General features: G+C 38.1%; 1 protein-coding gene across 1 annotated transcript; it reads right to left on the bottom strand.

Annotated features, from left to right (window-relative positions):
• Positions 1–13,672: 13,672 nt before the first annotated feature.
• On the bottom strand, positions 13,673–16,373 carry LOC147509681 (wax ester synthase/diacylglycerol acyltransferase 4-like). Its single transcript, XM_086601931.1, has 4 exons — positions 15,171–16,373; positions 14,434–14,778; positions 14,212–14,349; positions 13,673–14,096 (listed from the first exon to the last, which is right to left on the bottom strand). Exons 1-4 carry the CDS (start codon positions 15,912–15,914, stop codon positions 13,935–13,937), a joined length of 1,389 nt encoding a protein of 462 aa, XP_086458057.1. The 5' UTR covers positions 15,915–16,373; the 3' UTR covers positions 13,673–13,934.
• Positions 16,374–24,164: the final 7,791 nt, after the last annotated feature.

Below are 24,164 nucleotides of genomic sequence, written 5' to 3'. Positions count from 1 at the left end.
CAATTGGGTGTTCCTAATCCCTAGTTTTTCATGGTAATCTCTACCAACTACCAACTAACATCTAGCATGTGAAGCAATCAAACCCATTCTCATGGTGAACTAATTACTTTCTAGATTTGAATGGAAAATTACAACTATTCTACGCTAAAAAATCAAGCTGTAATCAAGGCTTCCTCAAACCCCTTTAATTGAGGTTTAGCCTAGAGTCATTAAACTATCATTTCCAATTGAATTTAAACAAGATATCATATAAAGATTGTAAATTTGCTTATTTGAATTCAAATGGAAATCTAATCATGCAAGAATTAATTGAAACTAGTCATGACAAATAACTAAATCTATGAATTGAAACTAAATAATTAATGGAAAATGAAACTAGATTATGGAGAGCTAACTAACTTTATTGGTCTAATGAAGAAATAACAATTGATTCAATAACTAAATTAAAACAAGGTAATAAAAACTAATTAATTAATGGTATGAAAACTAGATCTAGAATTCTATGCTAATGGCTACCTAATTTTCTACTTTCTTAAGAGTTAAGTCTTATGTGTTGAAATGGAGGAGACAAGATCCACATTTTCGTGCATGGGCTGAGGAGCTATGTTTTAGGCCGGAAAATCGAGCCCAAAACCCAATTTCTTCAGTCCATAGAGGCTTTTTCAGCTAAATTTTGCTTCAATAGACTTTTCGTCCACTTTTTCACCTCTTATTGGGTCAAGGTTTGGACCATTGGAAAGCTCTTTCCGAGCCAGTCGTTTTGACATAAGGTAGGCCCAATTCCGAGGTCTGAGTCCAAAGATACGGTCTTCAGAAGTTCTGCTGACTTTTGTGCGTTGTTTCTGCCCGCATTGACTTTGACTTTTCAGCTTTATCGGGCTTTAAAAAGGTTTTTTCTCCTTGAATCTTAGCCTTTAATCACAGAACTTCTTAGCAACCAACCCATGCTCCTTTATCTCGCCAAAGTGACACATTTCTGCACATAATTGACTATAATGCCTGAAATACATAAAAGCACGTAATCAGCATTAACTCTTATTTATTACTCGCATAATTGGTCTAAAAGTATTATTCTTAGGGGGTTTAAACTACAGTTTTGGGCTCTTATCAGGCGCTCTCCGAGTTACAGCTTCAAAAAAAATCGGTATACTTCTAGGAGCAAAATTCTGTTTTTTCAAGAAATAAAACACACATTCAGATTAGAACCAAAGGGTGGGTGGGTGAATTAGGCTATTGTAGAATTGAAAAAACTAAAAGAATTAAACTCTAAAGACAACTAAGATGGCAGCGTGCCATTTGATAAAAATAAAATAACAGATGTTTGCCCCTACTTAACTAATTTATGCTAGGAAGAAGTAAAGCTATAAATTGTACTCATTTGATCAAAGTTTATACTCTTAATTATCATGCAATAAAACTAGAGTAAGAATTCGTTCCACTCCTAGTTGCTTAGAAAATAACTAATTCACTTAATGATTAACAATTAAACAATACGAGAGTAATTATTCTAAATATAACTAATATAATGAAAACTATGATTTGGTGTATTCTAAATTGAACTATGACAATTAAATAAAGATGTGAATTTGAAGAAGGAATTAGGGAGATTTGAAATCCACATTGATTAATCCCTAACATGCTAGTATAGATTTGTTGCAACCCAAATCTTTATGTTTTCACACAAGGTAGTATAGATTTGTTGCAACTCTAATCTTTATGTTTTCACACAAGGTTCAACATAAAGGTTAGGTATTTTTATCCCTAATTATTCATTGCATCTCTAACCAACTAATAATTAGTATGAGAGAAAGTCGAAACCCATTCTCATGATGAATGAACTACCCTCTAGAATTGAATCTCTTAAATACAATTATTTTATACTAACGTATCAAGTCTTCATCAAAGCTTCAATCAAACCCCTGTAATGGAGGTTTAGCTATAAATCATTAGACTATCATTGAATAAATAGTAAGAAGAAGAAGACATAATGAAAGAACTACTTTATTAAAAATAACTTGAATTAAATTAATGGTGGCTAGGCTAATAAAACATTAAACTTGGTTTAGACTAATTTAAATAACTAATGGGAGGGAGATAGTGTTTTGTCTTAGTCCTCCTTATATATGAGAGAGCTAGGTTTACAATTTCGTACATGGGCTTTGGAGCTATGTTTTGGGCCACTAAATCAAGCCCAAAACCTAATTACTTAAGTCTAAAAAGGGTTTCTCTACTGGGACTTACTGCAACAACCTTTTCATCTACTTTTACTCTTTTTATTAGATTAAGTCCTGGACCATTAGAAATCTCTTTCCAAGCCAGTCGTTTTGACATATAATAGGCTCAATTCCGAGATCTGAGTCCAAAGATACGGCCTATAGAAGTTATGTTGACTTTTATACTCTATTTCTGCCCGCGTTGACTTTGACTTTTCAACTTTGACTGGGATTTAAAAAAGCTTTTTCTCTTTGAAACTTAGGCTTTAACCATAGAACTTTTTTGCAACCAACCTTTGCTCTTTTCTCTTGCAAAAGTGACATATTTCTTCACATAGTTTACTCCAAGACCTTAAATACTCAAAAGTATGTAAACAGTACTAACTCTTATTTATTATAAACATAATTGGTCTAAATATAATATTATTAAGGGGTTAAAACTACAGTTTTGGGCTCTTATCAGTAGGTTCTGGAATATTAAACATTGTGTGAAGCTTGTGTGGAAGGTCATCACATATATTTTCCCAAAAATCATTCCATAATGTTTGGGGCTGCAAAGGATTGTACTCTGCGAGAATAACACAGAATAGTCGGCGAAGATGATATCCAGTTTTCATGATTGAAGCCTCCTGTGGACATTGCACCCATTCACTGTCATGTTCCAGAAGTCCGCGAGTAACACATGCACCTTTGAAAGTTGGAAGTAGAGGAGCATTACCAATCCTTTTCAGATCATCAAATGATTGAGGTCCTTTTACATTAGTTAGAAGTATATGCAGGTAAAATCGCTCACCGGAATTAGGACTGGCGAAATACATTCTACCAATAGCAAATTTTCCTTCTCATATCATTCTTGTCCAAGTCTGAGATTGTTTGTTCCAGACATAGTATTCGGGGAACTCTTGATAAGTGAGGCTTCTTGCTCTTGAATCTTATGCACAATAATCAAAGAAGGTTGTCAAAGTTGACTTTTGGTGCTCCGCCCATGATAGTATATCATGTATTGCTTCGTCAGCTTTATAAACTACACAGTGCATTCCAGGGAGATGAAGTGACAAGCGCACAACTGTAGGAATCTCCTCATGTAGATGGAAAATTAACAATCTCCAAACAACTTCTGGTGGGCCAATGTATCTCGCATCCAAGTATTATTGGATCTCATCCAACTCATTCAACACTATTGTTGTCCTGTCATGCCCTTTAAATATATACTTGTGAATGTATTTAACACAACAGATCCCAGCACAAATTTTGACATTAATATAAGTTGCAGTTTGGTGCTCAGACAATGCCTCACCAACTTTGTCCCAGTACGGATTTGCAGTCATTATGAGAAATATATCAGGATGCTTACTGTAAAGCGTGATGCCGACACAAGATGCTGGTAAGACCACTTATCTTCCAATCTGGTTTGGGTCGAAAGCTTCAGCTACGACATCAGTGATACCTTGATAAAGTTCAGCTCGAAACTTGTCTTGTTGTAGCCTATAATATCTCATTTTGTTTTGTTCAGTCACTGCCCATCCATCCACCAAAAACTCTTGAAACAGTTTGTGCCCTCGTAAGATTGCAGAATATTCTCGAGGGTATTCAAACATCTGATAAGAGTACAAATCCATCTGTGTCAATTGGTCATTAGTGTTTGAACGCCTCCTATCAGGTGACCACCCAAGCTCTCCATAAGGAAATATTAAAAACTGCTCCTCAACAATCGTTACAAATTGAAGTCAACAACGTTTTCTAACCATTGGTAATTAGCGCCCTGCAACACTTTTTAACCGTTACAAATATTTCCAACACTTTACCCACGCCAAATTTGCAACGGATTTTAAGTGTTCCAAAAAATAAAAGCAACGCTTTTTAGCCGTTGCAAGTAGCCTGTTATGGTGTAGTGTTCCTTTAAGATATATCACAATATCCCTCATACTATCCTGTTTGCTTCCATCCCCAGGTAAAATGACAGCAATCTCATCTTTGTAACGACATTTGTCTCTAATAGCACTGTAATGCAAATAAGCAGGTACATGGGAACCGGATGGCGGAAGATTAGATAGAGGAAACTTATCCGATGGGCATTGCACATTTATAAAGCAAAAGAATAAATAAGGCAATGCAACTTAGCATAAGACAATACAAGCAAGAAATACCTGGAAGCCAAGAGGCAGTTGAAGATTGAGCCTATCTTGGGGGGCAACAAAGACATGTTTGTTCTGGTTTGAAGGTTCCTTAGAGGAGTCCATAGGGCATTTCCCTTTGTCAAGAATTGGTCACGTAGGAAGCTATAAATATTTGAAAGAGAGTTAAAAAATTATTGGCCATGTAGGAAGCTAAAAATATTTGAAAGAGAGTTCAAAAACGTGAGGTGAAACCAATAAGAATGTTAGGACAATTTGGGTAACTCAAAGTATGTTAATAGAAGTTATCAGTAACGTATATTGGTGATAGTAATACCTGGGAGCGAGCAGGTCGTTGAGGAGTAGGTGGCTGAAGGTAGAGTCCATCTTGGACTGGAACATATATATTGTTTTTCTTGTTCGAATGATCCTTATAAGGGTCCATTGGACGTTTACCCTAATCTATGGGATCCTGTAGAAACAAATAGAAATAGATACTCAATAAAACTTGTAGAAACAAACATAAAAAGATAAATGGGGATAATGAAACGTTGATTTCCTGCACGTACCATTGGAAGTCGAATCTGCAATGAAAAAGGGCGCCTAAAAAAACAAAGAAGTGGTGATTATTTCAGATGTAAAGGCAATAGTAATTAGGCGTAAACACCCAATAAAAATTAGGTGGCAGTAAATAAAACAAGGGGGATTAAAAAAAATAGATGGTAGCAGAAGGTAGTAAACCACACCGAAGTAAAAAAACAAACAAATGGGAAATAAAAATCAGGCGATAGCAAGCGGAAGTAAATCAGACGGTAGCAATAAATAAAAATCAGACGGAAGTAGTGGCAAGCGGAAAGGACCATCCTTTTTCGCAGTAAATAAAAATGAAGGTAGTGGGGTAGTGGAGCACATATATAAAAGTAAAAGAAAGGAAAAAAAAAAAAAAAAACAAGTTTGGTAGACATTGACTTCGAATACCAACGAAAAAACATTTTTATAAAGTTTGGAAGTTTGGTTCCTATTGTATATATTAAAGGTATTGTTTGCTTTAGCGATTGAGTTCCCCTTTTCGGATGGTAGTGCCTATACCTTTTAGTGGTTCGGCTAGTGTATTGATGAGGTGAGCTCTTATATACGTCTTTGTGTGATCAGAGTTGCCTCTGAAAGTGGTAAGCGAGCTAAGTTGCTTTGCTCGGTTATCCATTCTCTGGCTTTGGTTAAGCAACTAATTCCTCTCCCCTAGTCAAATTCAAAGATTCCAATCAGCTCAAGGATTAGAATCAGTTCAACAGTACATGCGAGGCCAGATCTTCAAAGAGTTTCATCTCTGGCTAGCGCCTCTCAAGATTGATTAAATGGGCAGTTTCCTATAAGAAAAATCATACATCTGTTGGAGTTATCCCTCACATGAGGAAGAGGGAGAGAATTCAGTGGTGCTTGCGTGAAGAAGTTTGAGTGAGCGAAAGCTTGGAAATGGTCTTGCCCAAGGGAGCCTTGGAGAAAAAGAAGATAGTTTTTTTCCTCAGCTTTTTTTCGAAACAAGTCTACTGGACTTTTATGTGAAAATGGTCTTGCCCAGGGCCATTTATAGCGCGTGCTATAAATGGCCTTGTTGAGGGCGCGCCCGCGCTCAAGTCTATTTTTGGCAGAATTCTATATTTGTAGAACTGTGAGTTTGCAGTATAAGGTTTGGGTTTTTGGCAAAACCTAAGAGAAACAAGAAGCCAACAAGACACGAAAAAGAAACCCAATTTTGAGAGAGATCAAGATTGAGAGAGAGAGAACCTTTGCAGAGAGAAAAGCATGAAAAGATAGAGGAGTGATCTAGTAAGGTGGACAAACTAAGAGGAGTGATTGTAATCTTCCTTCCCACGTTATAAAAGGATTAGCTCTTGTGGAAGTAGGCATCATTAGCCAAACCACGGTATATCTTTGTGTTGTGGTATGTTTTACTTCTTTGCATTATTATTTGTTGTTAATAGTTATTTTGAAAGTTGGGTATGCTAGGTTGGTTGTAGTGGATATTTAGAATTTGTTTGGAGTAGTAGTGTGTTCATATTGTAAGTTATCTTAGTAGGGAATCAATTGGTATATATCGTTGTCCCTAACAAGTGGTATCAGAGCCAGGTTAGATTAACCTAGGTTGTTATCCAAATTTTGCTCGGAAGGTGTTTGATAAGAGCCCAAAACTGTAGTTTTAACCCCTTAACAATAATATTTTTAGACCAATTATGTGAGTAATAAATAAGAGTTAATGTTGATTACGTGCTTTTATGTATTTCAGGCATTGAAGTCAATTATATGCAGAAATGTGTCACTTTGGCAAGATAAAGGAGCAAGGGTTGGTTGCTAAGAAGTTCTGTGATTAAAGGCCATTCAAGGAGAAAAAGCCTTTGTAAATCCTGGTCAAAAGTTGAAAAGTCAAAATTAACGCGGGCAGAAACAGCACACAAAAGTCAGTAGAACTTCCGTAGACCGTATATTTGGACTTAGGCCTCGGAATTGGCCCTACCTTATGTCAAAACGACTGGATCAGAAAGAGCTTTCCAATGGTCTAAGTCTTGACCTAATCAGAGAAGCAGAAGTAGACAAAAAGTCTATTGAAGTCAGAGTCAACTGAAAAGGGCTCTGTGGACTGAAGAAATTGGGCTTTGCGCTCGATTTTCCGGCCCAAAACATAGCTCCTCAGCCCATGCACGAAAATGTGGATCTGGTCTCCTCCATTTCCACACACAAGACTTAGCTCTTAAGTCATACTTCGTTTAGGTAGAAGGTAGCCATTAGAGAATAGTTCTAGATCTAGTTTTGAGAATTTTAATTAGTTAATTAATTAGTTTTCATACCTTGTTTTAATTTAGTTATTTGAATCATTGTTTATTATTCATTAGATCAATAAAATAGTTAGTTCTTCATAATTTTGATTTTGTTATTTAAAATTTCTTAGATCTAATTTCGATTCTTAGTTGTTAATGATTTCTTAGTTGTTAATTTAGATATGAATTATTGTTTAGTTCAATTTAATAAAGTTAGACTCTTTATATTATGTCTTATTCAATTTCAATTGGAAATGATAACATAATGATTCTAGGCTAAACCTCCATTAGAGGGGGTTGAAGAACCCTTGATGAAGCTTAATCTTTGTTAACTTATAAATCGTCGTGATAATCTATTCAATTCTAGAAAGTAATTAGTTCACCATGAGAATGGGTTTGGTTGCTTCACATGCTAGTTATTAATTGGTAGAGATTTCCATGTATAATTAGGGATTAGAAATCCCATTTTGATATGCAAAAGCATTGAAACTTGGATCACGACGAATCTTTGTTAGTTGATTAAGTCGAGTTAAGGTGGAATCAATCCCCCCTAATTCCTTATCATATAGTCAAGTTAGAAATTCCGTAGTTTGAATTAGCGTATCTTGTTATTTAAATTCACATCGTAGTATAATTTCCCACCATTACTCTCATTAGACTCTGGATAGATCGATAGTCGTAGGAAACATTGAGTACTAACGAACTAGGAGTAGAACGAATCTTTTACTCCACCTCTATTTCGATAGATTCGAGAGTAGAATAAATCTTTGATAACATACTTTAAAGTTTAGTTTTAGTTTTACTTGCATTTAGAGTTTCATCGCTTTATTCATTAGTAAAACTATCAATTTTACCTTTATCAATGTTTGACAAAATTCCTGAGAGAAGATTTGAGATTAAATAACTTGTAGAGATGGACCATTCAGTGAACACTCACATGACTAGTCTAAATAGAGCAAACTACACTATTTGGAAGGCCATGATGGAAGACTTGCTCTATTATAAGGACTTGGCACAACCCATTGAGAATGGAGGAGAAAAACTGGAAGCGATTCCTTTGGCTGAGTGGAGCAAGCTTGACAGAAAAGCAATAGGGTACATTCGACAGTGGATTGACAATAGTGTCTTCCACCATGTATCTCAAGAGACTACTGCTTTTAGCTTGTGGAAGAAACTCAAAGACCTCTATGAGAGGAAGTCGGCCGGAAACAAAATGCTGCTCATTAAGAAGTTTGTCAACACAAAGTACAAAGAATGTTTTTCAATGTCTGGCATCTTAATGAAGTATAGAATACCATCAATCAGTTGCACTTGATGAAGATTGATATGGGAGAAGAAGTTGAGGCTTTGTTCCTATTAAACTCTCTACCCGACAATTGGGAGACGTTAACAGTTTCTCTTAACGGAGCTGCTAAGGATGGAGTTATTTCCATGGAGATGGCTACCGAGGCATTGTTGAATGGGGAGACAAGAAGGGGTTCACGAAGCAGCTCCTCTCACTCAGAGATCCTTGTCACAGAGAAGCGGGGGATAGGTAAGAGCAGAAAACCATCTCATTCTAGAGGTGATGACAGAAGCAAATCTAGGGGTGAAGCTAGAACTCCTAAAGCAGAGAAACAATGTTACTATTGTGCCACCAAGGGTCACTTCAGGTATGAGTGTAAAACACTGAAGAAGGATGAGAAGAATAACTGTGTATATGATGACATGGTACAAAGGAACAGAAACACAAGCAAAGATACTACCGCACTAGTCAATGATGGTCTAGTGGGAATTGTGTCAGAATGTGGTGTGTGCTGTCTTAGTACCTCAAGCCAGGATACAGAGTTGGTGATAGATACAGGAGCATCCTATCACGTCACACCGCATAGGGGATTCTTCACTACCTACAGTTGTGGTGAGTTTGGTGAGGTAAATATGGGTAATAGTGGCGTCTCAAAGATTGTAGACGTTAGTGATGTTCATGTACAAACTAATATCGGCTACACCTTGACACTCAAGGATGTAAGACATGTCCCTGACATTCGGCTAAGCCTAATTTCCACTGGGAAGTTAGATGATGATGGCTTTCTAAACTCGTTTGGTAACAGGGTATGAAAACTGAGCAGAGGTTCCATTATAGCAGCCAAAGGGAAGAAAACTTACTCTCTTTACAAGACACAGGCTAGTCTGTGTAAAGCAGAAGTAAATACGACAAAAGAAGAAGCTTCCTCCGAGCTATGGCATAAGAGACTATGCCATATGGGCGAAAAAGGCATGGAAGTTCTTGCCAAGCAAAAGGCCTTACCAAACATCAAAGGTACACATTTAAATAGATGCACTCATTGTTTGGTAGGAAAGCAACACAAGGTGTTTTTCCAAAGATTACTGTGTCACAGAAAAGACAATGTCCTTGAGCTAGTGACTTATGTGGTCCTATGAAAGTAAAGTCCCACGGGGGAGCTTTGTACTTCTTGACTCTCATTGATAATACATCAAGAAAGATATGGGCATATAGTCTGAAGACCAAGGATGAAGTACTTGGCATGTTCAAAATTTTCCATAGCATGGTGGAAAGAGAGACAGGGAAGCCTTTGGAGTGTATTCGCTCAGATAATGGGGGTGAGTACATAGGGCCGTTTGAAGAATATTGCAATAGTCATGGGATTTGTCATGAGCAAACCGTTCCTAAGACACCACAACAAAATGCTATAGCTGAGAGGATGAATCGTACCATTGTAGAGAGGATGAGATGCATGTTGTCTCACTCTAACTTATCTAGAAGTTACTGGGTAGAAGCAATGTGTACAACCGTGCATGTGATCAACCTATCACCGTCAAAGCCTCTGAATAGTGATTATCCAAAGAGAGTATGGTCAAGCAGAGATGTTGATTATGGATACTTTAGGGTATTTAGGTGCAGGGCATTTGTTCATATTCCCAAAGATGAGACATCCAAATTTGATGACAAAGCCAAGCAGTGTATTTTTTTGGGTTATGGGGATGAGAAGTTTGGCTACAAACTCTATAATCCGATTAACAAGAAGGTAATCCGAAGTCGAGATGTTGTATTCTTGGAAGACCAAACCATAGCAGATTTCGAGGAGGGTGAGAAGCTACAAGCTTTCACTAATGATCTTGTTGATTCAGAACCAAAAGTTCCTACTGTGGAACGTGTAGAAGGCATTGAGAATGCAGAGAACCATGGGTTTGAAGCTCATGATGATGATCCTATTGCTCATGATGGGATAGAACCTATTGATATAGAAGATGTAGATGAAGTGCATGAACCACCACTTGAGAAAACAGAAGTGCATCCTCCTGAGGCACAAGAAAATGGGGCAAAGAGGTCCGACAGAGAGAGATAAGCTTCAACTAGGTATCCACCACATACGTATGTTTTACTATCTGATGGTAGAGAACCTATGTACTATCAAGAGGCTCTTGAAGGTACAGACAAAGAGAAATGGTTAAAGGTCATGCGTAATAAGATGGATTCTTTGCATAAGAATCACACTTATGAGTTAGTTGAGAAACCGAAAGGAAAAAATATTCTCAAGAATAAGTGGATCTACAAAGTCAAGCATGAGGAGAATAATCCACACCCAAGGCACAAAGCTTGCCTTGTTGTGAAGGGATTCGGTCAAAGAAAAGGTATTGACTTTGATGAAATTTTCTCTCGTGTGGTTAAGATGACTTCTATCAGGGTGGTATTAGGTCTGACCGCAAGTATGAACCTAGAGGTTGAGCAACTAGATGTCAAGACAATTTTTCTTCATGGAAACCTTGAAGAAGATGTCTACATGGACCAGCCAGAGGGGTTTGAGGTCAAAGGCAAGGAGCACCTAGTATGCAAGCTGATAAAGAGTTTGTATGGGTTGAAATAGGCACCGAGACAGTGGTACATAAAGTTTGATTCCTTTATAGTAAAGCAAGGATACAAGAAGTCTGCTTCTGATCATTGTGTGTTTGTTCAGAAATTTCCAGATGTGGATTTCATAGTGCTCTTGTTGTATGTGGATGATATGTTGATGGTTGGCCCGAACATCAACAAGATATCCAAGCTGAAGAAAGGCTTGAGTAAGTCCTTTGAGATGAAGGATTTGGGTCAAGCAAAGTAGATACTTGGGATGCGGATCACTTGTGATAGAAAGAGTGGGAAATTGTGGCTTTCTCAAGAAAGCTATATTGAGAAGGTATTGAAGAGATTCAACATAGATCAAGCAAAGCCAGTCAGTTGTCTACTTAGTGGCCAGTTCCGCATGACCAAAGAGATGTGTTCAAAGGGTGAGCATGAGCAGAGTCAGATGGAAAAGATTTTTTATGCATCCACAGTGGGCAGCTTAATGTATGCAATGGTGTGTACAAGACCGGATATTGCTTTCGATGTTGGTGTTGTAAGTTGATTTCTGTCAAATCCAGGTAAGGAGCATTGGGAAGGTGTTAAGTGGATATTGAGATTTCTCAAGGGCACTTCCAAAGCGTGTTTGTGTTTTGGTGGAAGTAAGCCCTTACTTGAAGGCAACACTAATGCAGACATGGCAGGTGATGTTGACTCGATGAAGTCCACCTCCGGTTATCTGTTTACTTTTGCAAGGGGAGCAGTTTCTTGGCAATCTAAGTTGCAAAAGTGAGTTGCCCTCTCCACTATAGAAGTCGAGTATATTGCAGCCACTGAGTGTTGCAAAGAGATGTTATGGATGAAGAGGTTCTTTGATGAACTAGGGCTAAAATAGAAACAGTTTGTAATCCTACATGACAGTCAGAGCACCATCCATTTAAGCAAGAATTCGAGTTTTCATTCTAAATCCAAGCACATACATCTGCGTTATCATTGGATTAGAGAAGTACTCGAAGACAAGAATTTGTGTATTGAGAAGATTTATACCGACAAGAACGGGTCGGATATGATGACCAAAGTCTTACCGAAAGGTAAGTTTGATGTTTGTTGTGCTACCGCCGGAATGGTAGCACACTCCTCCTGTTGATTTGGAAATTGCATAGAAGTATCCCCCCTCACTGTCCGAGAGGGGGAGATTGTTGGAGTTATCCCTCACATGAGGAAGAGGGAGAGAATTCAATAGTGTTTGTGTGAAGAAGTTTGAGCGAGCGGAAGCTCGGAAATGGTCTTGCCCAAGGGAGCCTTGGAGAAAAAAAAGATAGTTTTTTTTCTCTGCTTTTTTCCGAAACAAGTCTACTGGACTTTTCTGTGAAAATCAAAGAGGGCGTGCACGCTCTATAAATGGCCTTGCTGAGGGCGCGCCCGCGCCTGAGGGCGCGCCCGCGCTCAAGTCTATTTTCAACAAAATTCTATTTCTGAATAACCGCGAGTTTGCAGTATAAGGTTTGGGTTTTTGGCAAAACCTAAGAGAGACAAGAAGCTAACAAGACACAAAAAAGAAACCCAATTTTGAGAGAGATCAAGATTGAGAGAGAGAACTTTATAGAGAGAAAAGTCTGTAAAGATAGAGGAGTGACCTAGTAAGGTGGAGACACTGAGAGGAGTGATTGTAATCTTCTTTCCCACGTTATAAAAGGATTCGCTCTTGTGGAAGTAGGCATCATTGGCCGAACGACGGTATATCTTTGTGTTGTGGTATGTTTTACTTCTTTACATTATTATTTGTTGTTAATAGTTGTTTAGAGAGTTGGGCATACTAAGTTGGTTGTAGTGGATATTTAGAATTTGTCTGGAGTAGTAGTGTGTTCATATTGCAAGTTATCTTAGTAGGGGATCGATTGGTATCGTTATCCCTAACAACATCTTGAGTTTTTAGAAGATCGTGTAAACCCCCCTTATAATCAGAAGCACATGCCTGAAAAGGGTTGCCTTGACGATAGAGTGATAAGTGGCTAAGGTGGTTGATTACCCCTTTGTTTGAGTGTAAAGGCAGAAGGGAGCATTTTTCCCTATCCACATGTGATTGAACAATCCATTTAAGGGTGCTGCTTTTGCTCGGGAAACCTGGTTTGGTTGAAATGCTACTAGTGGATGGTGCTCTGAAATGCAACTGGTGGTTGGTGCTCCCGACTGCAGTGCTACTTTTGCTCGAGAAACCTGGTTTGGTTGAAATGCTATTGGTGGTTGGTGCTCCCGACCTCAATTGGTGCATCAATGAATCTAAACGGAAAAAAGCTTAGAAAGAGGAACGTATTATGGCTTTGCCATTGGGGGGATCTCTTATCAACTCTTAAAAAATGTGGGAGTGACGGTGGCAGGAAGAATAGGGCATAGATGTTTTGTTTTGGACGGAAGATATGAGGAAACAAGATCTAGTAGATCCGAGTGTTTTGGACGTAAGGAAGCATACTCCTTGGGAGTGGCTTATTTTTCCATGTCACAACTTGCGAAACGATATATGAGCCGCAGGATGGAGGCCCTGCGTCCCCACACCATTCCTTTTTATTAGATAGATATTTGTCTTAACTCAATAAATGAAATCATATTTAATTTCAGTTTGGTTATCTTGGGATAGCACATAGCGAAATATGTTTCTACTTTGTACACAGTAATAGAATGCCTATACATCTCCAAGAAACTTCAAGACAAGAGTGAACTCGAACACATAATTCCATTGATTACAATACTACTTTTTTTTCTTCTTTTTGTTTCAGTAGATAATGGAAGGTAAAACATGCGTCTGTTTTAAACAAGCTTGCAACGAACACAATTATAGTCCAACCACAATTATAGATTATGGGTTTACATTCAATATGGCCTCGTTTTTGGCGGTAATATAATGGAAGTATCTATGTGCCGTTCATGCGCAGGAACAATGAAGGGCACCCAACAATGAAACTGGAGGGGGAAACCTTCAACCAAACTTCACTGGATGCTCTCCAACTACAGCTACATAAATCTTTGAAAAAGCTTCTTTTAAGCAAGAATTAAGCAGTTGGGAATCAATAAACCCCTTTTCCGTCGCCGACACCAATCTTAGCTTTCCCATGTAACTTACTATAGTAAATACAAGGCTCTGCATCACCAGCAGTACACATTAGTTTAGACCAAGTATTTACATATGTATGTATTTATTTGTTTGTTTGTTTGTAAGCTTTCAGAAAATATCAAATTAAAGGAGTGTGTGATACCTGAGGTACTCCAGGAACAGTGAAGTAGAAGCTTTTAAGCGGGCGTCCAGCCATCGACGCTTTCTCAACAGGACCAGCCATATTTGAAATCATTATGCTTGTGTTCCTCAAATTTGAGTGTATGTACTCAGCTGCTGCCTGTGTACAGAAAAAATTATTCGAGTTATTTTGACAATCAGATGAAAATTATCAATTTAACAAAAGTGAAGATCAAACCCTGACCTCTGGGCCTCTTAAGCTTCCCAATATGTACAGTAATTTGCTAGTGAAGTAACTAGACATTGAGTTCATCCTTCGTTTCACTTCGCTCTTCGATTTGGCGATGTACTCTATGGGATCAGCCTTATCGACATCGTTAAATGAGGGGAGATTTACGGTTAAAAATCCAAAGTGATTGCCCCATATATTTGCTTTTAGCATTTCTTCAAGATTTTTGAAGCCTCTATACATCCTTAAGTTCATAACAATTAGTGCAGTGGTACGTGTTTCACCTGAAGCCTGCCCTTTCCTTTTCATGTACAATTGCAGAGCATAGGCTATTAGCCCAGTGGTAACATCGTTCACTGTCTGCTCAAAATGTAAGAAATTGATTAGTCTAAATATATTGCATTAACTCCGTTACAACATGAAAACTCAACAAAAATGACTTAGCAAGTCGAAAATCTAGCAGCACAGAACTATTTAGCATAGATGATATTTTGTCGAAATTGCGAATCATTTATTTATCTTCGTTTTGTTCCATTTAATATTTCATTGCCCGCTTTCACTCCATATACTGCAATAGTTTCTATGGACGAGAGAGCTCGTTTCATGGAAGTATGGAAAACACTTTGACATATGTGCTCTGTTCCAAGTAGTTGCCATGGAATTGTGCCCCACTCTATAGATACCAAGTATAACAGAAAAGATGTAGTTATATTTTGAAATAGCTCAAAATTCAAGAGAGTTCTAGGACTTACAGCTCCAATCTTTGATTTAACTTCCCGAATTTGATCAAGGGAAAAGGTTACGGATGAAACATTCACAGGCGCGTACTCCACCATCGGCGTCTTTGATCGAAGAACAGTGTCATCGTCTTCCATATATGTACCAAGTATACCCCTAGTAAAATCAGTAAAAGTGTTGATGCACCTATACACAACGTTAGAAACTTTAGAGTAACTGGAGGAAGCTAGTCCAGGCAGTCTTGAAGCTGCTGTAGGAAATTTAAGAGGAAGAGAAGGATCATCTGCTCTTTTGAACAAAGTAAGTAATGCGCCCATGATTGAATAACCATCACCGAGTGCATGGTTCAGCTTGAACACTATTGTTCCAGCTGCATTAGATGTTGGGTAATTAAACAAATGCACTTCCCATGGAGGGCGACCCTCGGGAAGTTGTTCCATGTATATGTCAGATATGTAATCTTCAAGTTTTGCATCATATTCCTCCGGAGTTAAACCGGATGGGAAACTTGGAACTATAACATGATCTTCTGTCTTGCAGTGGACTTTTTTCCATCTTTGGACTCCTTTCTCATCAATAACTATAGCTGATGAGAAACGTTTACTAATGGGAATAAAGCCATCTTCAAGGAATTGAACAGTTTGAGGTTTTTCAAACGGGATTTCTAGCTCACAAACACCAAGAACGTAGAAAGTGAGGACAGGATTGTTGATGTATTGTGCTAGTGGGCTTAGAGGTGGGAGCATGGTATGTGCCATTCTATTACTGGTTTTCTATTTCAATTCTTTTCTATCTCCCTCCCCTAAGCTCTCCTTCTTCTATTATTTTCTGTTTCGAGGTTCTCATCAACAGCTTTTAAATAGAGATGCATGGATGGCAAGCACCCAAACGAAGGTTCAACAACGGTGGCCAGTGGTCTAAACAACTTGACTTCTTGGAAGAGGGTCACAACTCACAACTAGTGATTAAGGGGGAGCGATGGCCATTTGTTTTGATTGCCACCTCAGCAAAGATCTGACAGACCGAGAGCGTACAACTTGGATTTTGAAGTGTATAGTATGTTTCTGTAGCTGTATGCCTCCTTACGTGTCTGTATAGCTGACTCGCTGTCATAGAGGCAAAAAGCTAAAGTTATATGGGAGATTGGGAGGTAATGTCGATCATGGACTTGATAATAAGAAGGTGGCATTCCATAAGTTGTATAAAAAAACTGGACTACTAAAGGCTCCATTTGCCATTGCTTAAATAGTTCAATGATTTTTCTCAAGACTTGTGAACCTATAATACTTGGTACCTAATAGTTAGTTTCTATAAGCTTAATTAAACTCTATCCAGGCTTCTTCAAAATCACTTTCTTGGAATGAAATTTATAGATTTGAGTTATTTTGTATTGTGCGTAAATAAAACGAAAACAGCTATAAATATGGCACTCCAAAGAAGCGAGCTTAAAGTACATTATCCTTCTGACTTACGTTATGGGGATAAGCGGAAAATTGTTTTTGGTCTGAAAACCCTCTTCAAAATTTACTCAAGAAAGACCCAAAAGATTTTGTAAACCACATCCAGTGTATTATTGCCCCCCTCGTATACCATGCCCCCCCAACCCAGATTCTTGGATCCGTCCCCAAATGGAAAATTTCTTTGATTAGCCCGTACGTACAGTAACTCGGCAATTGCAGCATGAATGTTGCACTGTGATTGCAATGGACAGTCAGTACATTGACTTATATTATTACTGCATGCAAACATGCATGGCACGTTCCGGTAGTGTCAAAACAGGGATGTCCTTTTTTATAAGGAGTTTTTCCCGTCATCATATACATGACTAAATTAGGTTGGGTAGACATCTGTCTAATCTTCCATTTCAGTTCATTGGTAATCTTTTGCAAAAATTACTGTTGCATAAATGCGTCCTGGAGAAATAAATAATAAAAGAATTTGTAGAATGGAATAAAACTTTGAAGCTCCATCCAATAGTTCAGATTTTAGAACAAGCATAGTTCAACAGTCAGGCGGCTTAGCCGGCATAGAATCTTCAACGATTACTCTTTGGCCCAGTGTAGCCATGGTTTTGGCAAAATATACCACACTTGGAAGAAACGTAACTCATGTTGAGATCAATACTCGAATAGCAGATAGCAAAGACTCCACCTAGAACAAAGATAGACTTTCTTTGGTATTGCTCCAAAATTAGCAAGGATGCATATATCTTATCAAATCATTATATTCGCATCCTTTATATTGACAATCCATTTAATTTATGCACCAATCAAGACGACAAAGGAGATTTTGTTCGCTTATTATCAAATTGTCAAAACTTTTAGGCATATATATTTTGAGGTAGTAGAGATGAAAAGTAAAAGCGATTCTTGGTTTATTTAGTTAGTGCATCCTCACAAATATCAGGGGAGATGGACTGCAAAAATGTAATACTCGAAGAAATGTCATTGGTTATTTGCCACTCTATTTTCTAATTTTCACACAATTTTCCTTGTTATATTATTTTTTATTTTGAAAAAAAATGTACCATTCTTTTGAAAAAAACATGTGGACTTTTCGGCTTTGGAAAAAGTCTGAGGAAACATATTTTCAGGGTGCACAGATTTTAATCAGATTTTCTCCTCACGAAAAGAAAGGATGTCTTTTCCCCGTTTCTTACTTTCACGATTCGTTCTGGAATTATTGAAGTGTACTAATATGGTTCATGCATGATGTATCTTTCAACTTTTAGTGGCAAATAATTTCTGCATAATTCCAATTAGGCTTCTCACTGCTGTTGGATTCAGACAATGACACAGAGGGGCACCAGGACCATAACGCGCACGTTCCAAATTTTCTTAGAAAACAATTTGCAATGATAGGTGAGTCACTTGTTACTCCAATTTACAAGGTTGAAAACCGCTTTCATGGGACTCTTTTCAAGATATCATTTTCATCTGCGAATAATTAACTTTTTTCCAGTTGCTTAAAATTGTTCACAAAGATCAATTTCGACTTATTCATATGGTCGTTTAAGGCTTAAAATTTCGACTTATTCATGGTCGTTTAAGAATGTAAGGTATTGACAAAAGCAACCAAAAAAATATACACTAGCACGCAAAGGGTGGAAGTGCATTTTCTTTTTTGGGTTTACTAAGTAAATTTTGTTCATTTGGATTCAAGTGTTAGAGAGAATCTCACATTCTCACTTACAAGATGCACAAGTGTACTAGAGGACCAGACAACTCCAAGGTCCTCTAGCAGTTCCGCAAAAGGTGGAAGCGCCATATGTCTAAGTATTTGGGCCCTTAATATTTTAGCAACAATGTCGCACAATTACAATATGCAATATTGCAATGTACTCGGAGTAACTGAGCAAACACATTATTTGCTCCTATCACACTATCATCAATCTGACAATTACTAATCAACGTTCATCCAGGGTTAATAACTCTCATAGAACCATCGACTACATCTAAAACACATGAAATACCCAGAGAGTTTACTCGACAGACTGCCAAATTATAGCCGCCGGACAAACTTTGTAGGTATCGTCCTACAGACATTGTAAACTCGTTTTTTGGTAGTAGTTGTTCATCAACAATTTTAGTCACAATAATTATCTCCCTTGTGAAAATCTAGACGGACTAACGAAAAAATTTGGACCAAAACCTAATAAATAATCAATTGTGAACCAAACCCTAATATCTCTATTATTCGAAGGACCAAAATGCAAATCACCCTCCATTATATCATGATCAATAGCAAATATTATACATATTATTATTGGAAATTCATCAAGTTATTAAGGTGTATTTAGGAAATAAGTTATAGCCTTATAGGCTTTCTTTCTAAATCAAGCAATTTTTTAAAAAAAGTTATCAAAAGTTCATTTACCACTTACCAACTACAGTACTTGCAAAAATCTAAGAAAATTAAATTTGGGCCATTTAATTTCTCCTTTATCTCGTGGAAAAAATCAGCATTGAAAAACTCCAACACCTCTGCCACCGGTCGTGTATATAATAATCGGCTATAGTGGCTTTTTCCTACTTCATTACAAGTGTTTTCGTTTTGTTTCTTTTTCATTTTGATCAGAACATTTTTTTGACGATGGTTAAATCATCAAAGGAACATGTACTCCGGTTGTCACGGAGTGACTAAAGTGAACTTATATATGCCAAATGGAAGGTCCAAACCTATCCAAACATCACGGGCTGAGAAAACTCAACTTCTTATCAAACCATGAGTCGGGTGCTCCTATTTACATTTCCATATTTTAGTATGTTTGGAGACACATCAAATAAAGTGGTCGAACGTCTAATTCGGAGCACTGAGCTAGAAGTTATGTCTGGTAGAAGTTCACACCTAGATCTATATATGTTCCCTTTTGGTTATAGTGGAAAACCTTTATTGACTATATTATTAAGGAGAGATGAGTTCCCATCACTCCTCATGGTCTCCTGACCATCAGCTAGGAACTTCCTTGGTGACATACCAGGGCAAGTTCATGACGACACTAAAGGGTGTGTCATGGATTCTCGACAACTTTAGGACGGGTATCGCATTTGGAGCATGCATACGTGGTACCATTGGAAAACAAGGTTGCTAATATCCCATCCTAGCGCATCGCGCTACACTGTGCTGCTTGGTCATGGGAACATCACATTACTCATCCCGATAGAGCATTTAGCTATCCAATCTCAAGACATGGGATAGGTGTGCTTAGTCTCCTCTCGGACATATCTAAGGACTCGACTGTGGGCAAACGGGGTAACCCTCAGTCTTGACTATCCGTGAGTTACTCGAGCACCGAATGCTTATCAGGCTTGTGCATGGTCGAGCTGCACAATCATATACGCCGCACAGACCCTCTCAACACATGATTTGGGACGTGTCCCGTCACAGTTTGTTGGTTTCAGCGTAATCTTATTGTCTGGTGGTTGCGTATGAGTGACCCTAAGTAAGCCTCTCGACGAGACGCGTCAGTGTACAATCTTAATATGGGTACAAGACCCAATGATCCATCAAGTGGATTGAGTTCCAATATTTAGTGCTCATTAATGCTGACATGTTCGGTATGATTCAACATGCAGCGTGGTAGCACAAAGACCTAAAAGTGCAGTTATTGTGGTTCTTAGCAAAAGAACCGAATGCTATCCACAATACACCATCATATATTCGGCTTCACATCACAGACAGAGTGATTGCCCGACATAAATTTTTCATGTTTTCTGCTAACGACGGATTACATGCAGGTTCTCTGGTACTTATGAGCAAGTCAATTAGTTTATTGTTGGAAGTAGATGATATGGGACATCTTCGACTGAAGTCAGTTGATTGACCGTGTAGTTGCTCTTAGTGGATTGATTGCCTTCGGACACATTTGCACCTACAAGGTGTTGATTGGAATCGCCTATTAGCAAAAATTTGCAAGTTAATCTTTCGGTTGGACAACTGGGAGTCGAAACTTCACGAAAGGCAGAATGCAACTAGTAGATAAGACTTGACAATGTGGGAGTCGTTAGACAAGTTTGTCAGCTGATTGATGCTTAATAGAAATCCAGTACTGGTTGATTGATGGTCAACAAAGTGGAAGAAGCAAATGGTAGCCCCACCAAAAGTGTGTGGACCTCTCGAACCATCAGTGGAAGCTAACCAGGAGGTTATGGTATTTGATCTCACAAGCACAATGTCTATTTGGGTGGTCTACAGACCAAGCTCATCTTTGCTTAGGGACAATAGTTTCCTTGAAGATAACTGTGAATTGTCATTCCCTTATTTGTAGCGGCATGACTGTTACCTCATGGATGGCCCAGGTGAGCAAAGAGTGTTAGAGCTCTATTCTAGTATGGTTGCGAGCAACATTGGATGGATTTGTGTCCCTTGTGTAGTTGTGAATGGAACCTATTAACCACAGGTCCAGGATCAACCATATTAAGACCAGTGCATTGGTATACTGAGGGAGTGATCGCTTGCATCCATTGGGGTGAAGACTAGTAGCCTCAAATGCATGATTGATTTCTTATTTCACTCCTCAGCACTACAAGGAAAGGAGTGCTGCCACATTATTGAAAATTGTTTGGCTCAAAACACAATGGAGTCTGCGTTTGGAGTGCATTAGCAACACCTGCGTGCATAGACGACGATAGTCTAGCGGGTGGATTTCAAGTCTTGGTGATAGACTACAATGAAGATAAGTGATCTCCACACAAGTATCCCCATTTTCCCTGATTTTTCACAAGAGGCCATCCATGTCCAAGAATATAAGGGTTTGGTAATCTCAATGCAAGAGAATGCACACAAAGGTTAATCCAAAGCCAAGGGTTTTGATCTTCATCTCTTGACGAGGACGTCAAGAATTAAGTGGGCTAGAGGACAAGTGGTAGAATAGCACATTTTCCCCAGTACTGAATAGTACATGCATGCAATGGACAAAATAGTTTGGTCTCAAGGTAAACAAGGATTCCTTTTCGCAAATTCACAAGTTCCGTTCTACTTCTACAACAATGATGATAGAGTTTGGTTCGCCATGTTCGTATTGATACAAAGTTGGGTTTGGAGAGAGAACAAGTAACAGTTCAAGATCATAATGGTGTTCCAAAGTGGTCATCTATATGAATTCTCTATTTTCACCAAGAGAGTTGTTGTTGTAAATTCAAAGGGGATTGTTATGCATCAGTACGCTACTACCTGCAACAAGTCTGAGTAATCAGAGCTCAGTAGTAAAACTCGTAGTGCAGAGGAGAAGAGTAACAATATGGAAAGGGATCTGTGTATGGAGACATTATGCTCAAGGAGAAGCATTTTTCCTGGCAGAATGTGATAAGAGCCCAAAATTGTAGTTTTAACCCTGTAACAGACATACTTTTAGACCAATTATGTGAGTAATAATTAAGAGTTAACACTGATTACGTGTTTTTATGCATTTCAGGCTTCAAAGTCCATTATGTGCAGAAATGTGCCACTTTAGCGAGATAAAGGAGCAAAGGTCGGTTACTAAGGAGTTCTGTGATTAAAGGCTAAGATTCAAGAAGACAAAGCCTTTCTAAAGCCCGGTCAAAAGCTGAAAGTCGAAGGGACGCGTAAAAAAGACACAAAAAGTCGCCAGAAATTCGAAGGCCATATCTTTGGACTCAGACCTCGGAATGGGGCCTACCTTATGTCAAAACGACCGGCTCGGAAAGAGCTTTCCAATGGTCTAAGCCGTAATCCAATCAGAGGAGCAAAAGTGGACGAAAAGTCTATTGAAGCCAACTGCAGCTGAAGAGGCCTTTTTGGACTGAAAGAATTGGGTTTTGGGCCTGATTCTCTGGCCCAAAACATGGCTCCAAGCCCATGCACGATTTTTGGATCTTAAAGTATAAAAACAAAAGCTTAGCTCTTTGTTAATGGTAGATTTTTTGGTCGAGAATAGTAGATTTTTAGGTTAGAAAATAAATGAGCTTAGAATAGAAAGTAGCCATTAGAATAGCTTCTAGATCTAGATTTAATTGTTTTAATTAAGTTAATTTCAAATCCAATTCTTGTTTTAGATTAAACTATTAGAATCATTACTCTTAATTAGTTTGATTAATAAAATAGCTAGTTGTTAAATTTCGATTCTTGTCATTTACATTTGTGTTAGATCTGATTCATTTATTACTTGTTATTCAATTCTTAGTTATTAATTAGATTTTAATTATTGTTTAATTTAGATTAGTAAATTTCAATTCTTTATATCATGTTTAGTTTAAATTTAATTGGAAATGATTGCGTAATGATTCTCGGCTAAACCTCCATTAGAGGGGGTTGAGAAGCCTTGATGAAAGCTTGATTCCGACTATCGTAGAATCGTTGTAATTTTCTTTCCACTCTAGAAACGATTAGTTCACCATGAGAATGGGTGTAATCGTTCACATGCTAGTTATGAATTGGTAGGAATGCCATGTGTAATTAGGGATTAGGAAGAACCAATTGTTCTTCACAAGCGATCATTTCCGATTCTGACGATTAAATCGTTAATAGGATTAAGTCGAGTTGAGGTGGAATCAATCCCCCTCTAACTCCTTATCATAGAATCAACGTAGCATTCCCTTAGTTGTTCTGATAGTTGACTAGTGCATCTTGTGGGTAGTTGCATCGTAGTCTAGTTGCCTTTTCGTAAATCTCTCATTAGACTTTAGAGTTAGAATACTTATACTTAGAGAACATTAACATGCGGAAGGACTAGGAGTGGAACGAATCACTCTACTCCACTATATCTTATAGGATTGAGAGTAGAATTCTTTGATAAAATATAGGCACATAAAATTAGTTTTAGTTTACTTACGTTTTGAGTTCATCGTTCATTTCGTAGGTAAACTATTTTATTTTATGGTTTATCAAATGGCGCCGCTGCCATCTTAGTTTCACTTTCGCATTGTTTTCATAGTGTAAGTACTTTTTTTAAAGTCCCATTAAACCCACCCTTGTTTGATTCATACTATGGTTTTCCGATTGAGCATTGAAAAGTTCCGAAAAAATACACTGAGCGACCATCTCGCCTCTAAGGAGCCGCACTTACCCTATAGCACGAACTTCGAAGCGACCACCCTAAAAACACGTAATTTGAAAATTACCCGAGTCGCGACCAAGCTTCTATGAGAGCACCAGCTTTGCTAATTTTTCCGAATTCTACGGTTTGACTTCGAACTTTGATTTTTCAAGTTTTTCAGTGTTATAACTTGTTATATACACTCGAACACGCCAAACAAGACGATATTCATAAGCGAAGCAAGGACTTGTCGTATTCCTTTCTTCCACACCTCGCGATCTCCCCTTTAGAGGTTTATACTAGTATATCAGAATTGTTTGGAGTGTTGATGTATTTAGCTAAATTTGGTTTTAGCCTTGTATGAGATTAAGGTATGGCCGAACAAAAACACCGAACGTAATTACACAACAACGTCAACAAATAAGTCTATCTAGTATACCACCCACTACACCTCTAACTACTATTTCACACACATCACGACACAATGCCCGACGAAGAAGAGACTCCTCTCTCT

This window comes from Coptis chinensis, chromosome 3 (assembly GCF_015680905.1).
Source record: "Coptis chinensis isolate HL-2020 chromosome 3, ASM1568090v1, whole genome shotgun sequence".
In the NCBI taxonomy this organism is placed as follows: domain Eukaryota; kingdom Viridiplantae; phylum Streptophyta; class Magnoliopsida; order Ranunculales; family Ranunculaceae; genus Coptis; species Coptis chinensis.
The sequence above is the reverse complement of the archived record's forward strand: the minus strand, read 5'-3'. Positions and strand labels throughout refer to the sequence as shown.

Bases quoted from the DNA above. Each gene is read 5' to 3' on its own strand.
- LOC147509681 (XM_086601931.1), bottom strand. From the start codon at position 15,914: ATGGCACATACCATGCTCCCACCTCTAAGCCCACTAGCACAATACATC. The intron at 14,779-15,170 runs GTAAGTCCTAGA...CATTTTGAGCAG, and splicing joins TTAAATCAAAGATTGGAGCT to ACAGTGAACGATGTTACCAC. The intron at 14,097-14,211 runs GTATCACACACT...CTGGTGATGCAG, and splicing joins CTGTTCCTGGAGTACCTCAG to AGCCTTGTATTTACTATAGT.